Source organism: Penaeus monodon, chromosome 33, assembly GCF_015228065.2.
Source record: "Penaeus monodon isolate SGIC_2016 chromosome 33, NSTDA_Pmon_1, whole genome shotgun sequence".
In the NCBI taxonomy this organism is placed as follows: domain Eukaryota; kingdom Metazoa; phylum Arthropoda; class Malacostraca; order Decapoda; family Penaeidae; genus Penaeus; species Penaeus monodon.
The window spans coordinates 12388487-12389101 of record NC_051418.1 but is presented as its reverse complement, the minus strand read 5'-3'; the positions used below and the strand labels follow the sequence as shown (position 1 = coordinate 12389101).

Below are 615 nucleotides of genomic sequence, written 5' to 3'. Positions count from 1 at the left end.
TGCAAATTAAAATTGCACATAACACGGGCTACAACTGATACTCTTCTAAACCGACATTCTACACTGTCCTATAAACCCCAATATCCGAGCTCACCGCCACAATTCTATCCTAAAGAGAGACAGAGATCTCATCCTATTTTCTGTCTAGCCCTAACTACACCTTGCTAACAGCAGTGGTATAGAATTTGTGTGTATGCTTGTTGATATGGCTATGTAAATATGTGAGAAAAACATTTACTCAAATAGGGATCAGCCTTACCTGTCTCTGTAATGCAATACTTGATGTAATCTGTTCAGTCTCCTTATCCTCTTCTCCCCTACTTGCATTTTCAGCACCTAAACACAATATTTGTATTACTTGTTGTTACAATAAAAGATTTTACAAAATTCTAATATCCAAAGATACTCAGTTACAACAACGCTGAATATTTTGCAGGAATGAAAAAACTTTTTTGGACATTGCAATGAAGAGTCAATACTTAATTTTTTTTTTTTTAACTATAGGTGATGCAATCACCATTAAGGTGATACTATTGATGTATGTACTCTAGTATTCATACACTACCTTTAAAACATATTAAGAAATCTTGAGCTGATTAACAGTTATTCCTTCAC

The 615-nt window shown here is 34.0% G+C and overlaps 1 protein-coding gene across 2 annotated transcripts in view; it reads right to left on the bottom strand.

Annotated features, from left to right (window-relative positions):
* Window positions 1-615, bottom strand: part of LOC119594048 — a gene marked incomplete in the record, with an annotated part of 19142 nt that overhangs the window by 13641 nt on the left and 4886 nt on the right. For both annotated transcript variants that reach the window (XM_037943081.1, XM_037943082.1), the window contains 1 exon segment: window positions 260-336. In XM_037943081.1, the coding sequence (XP_037799009.1) occupies window positions 260-336 (77 nt within the window).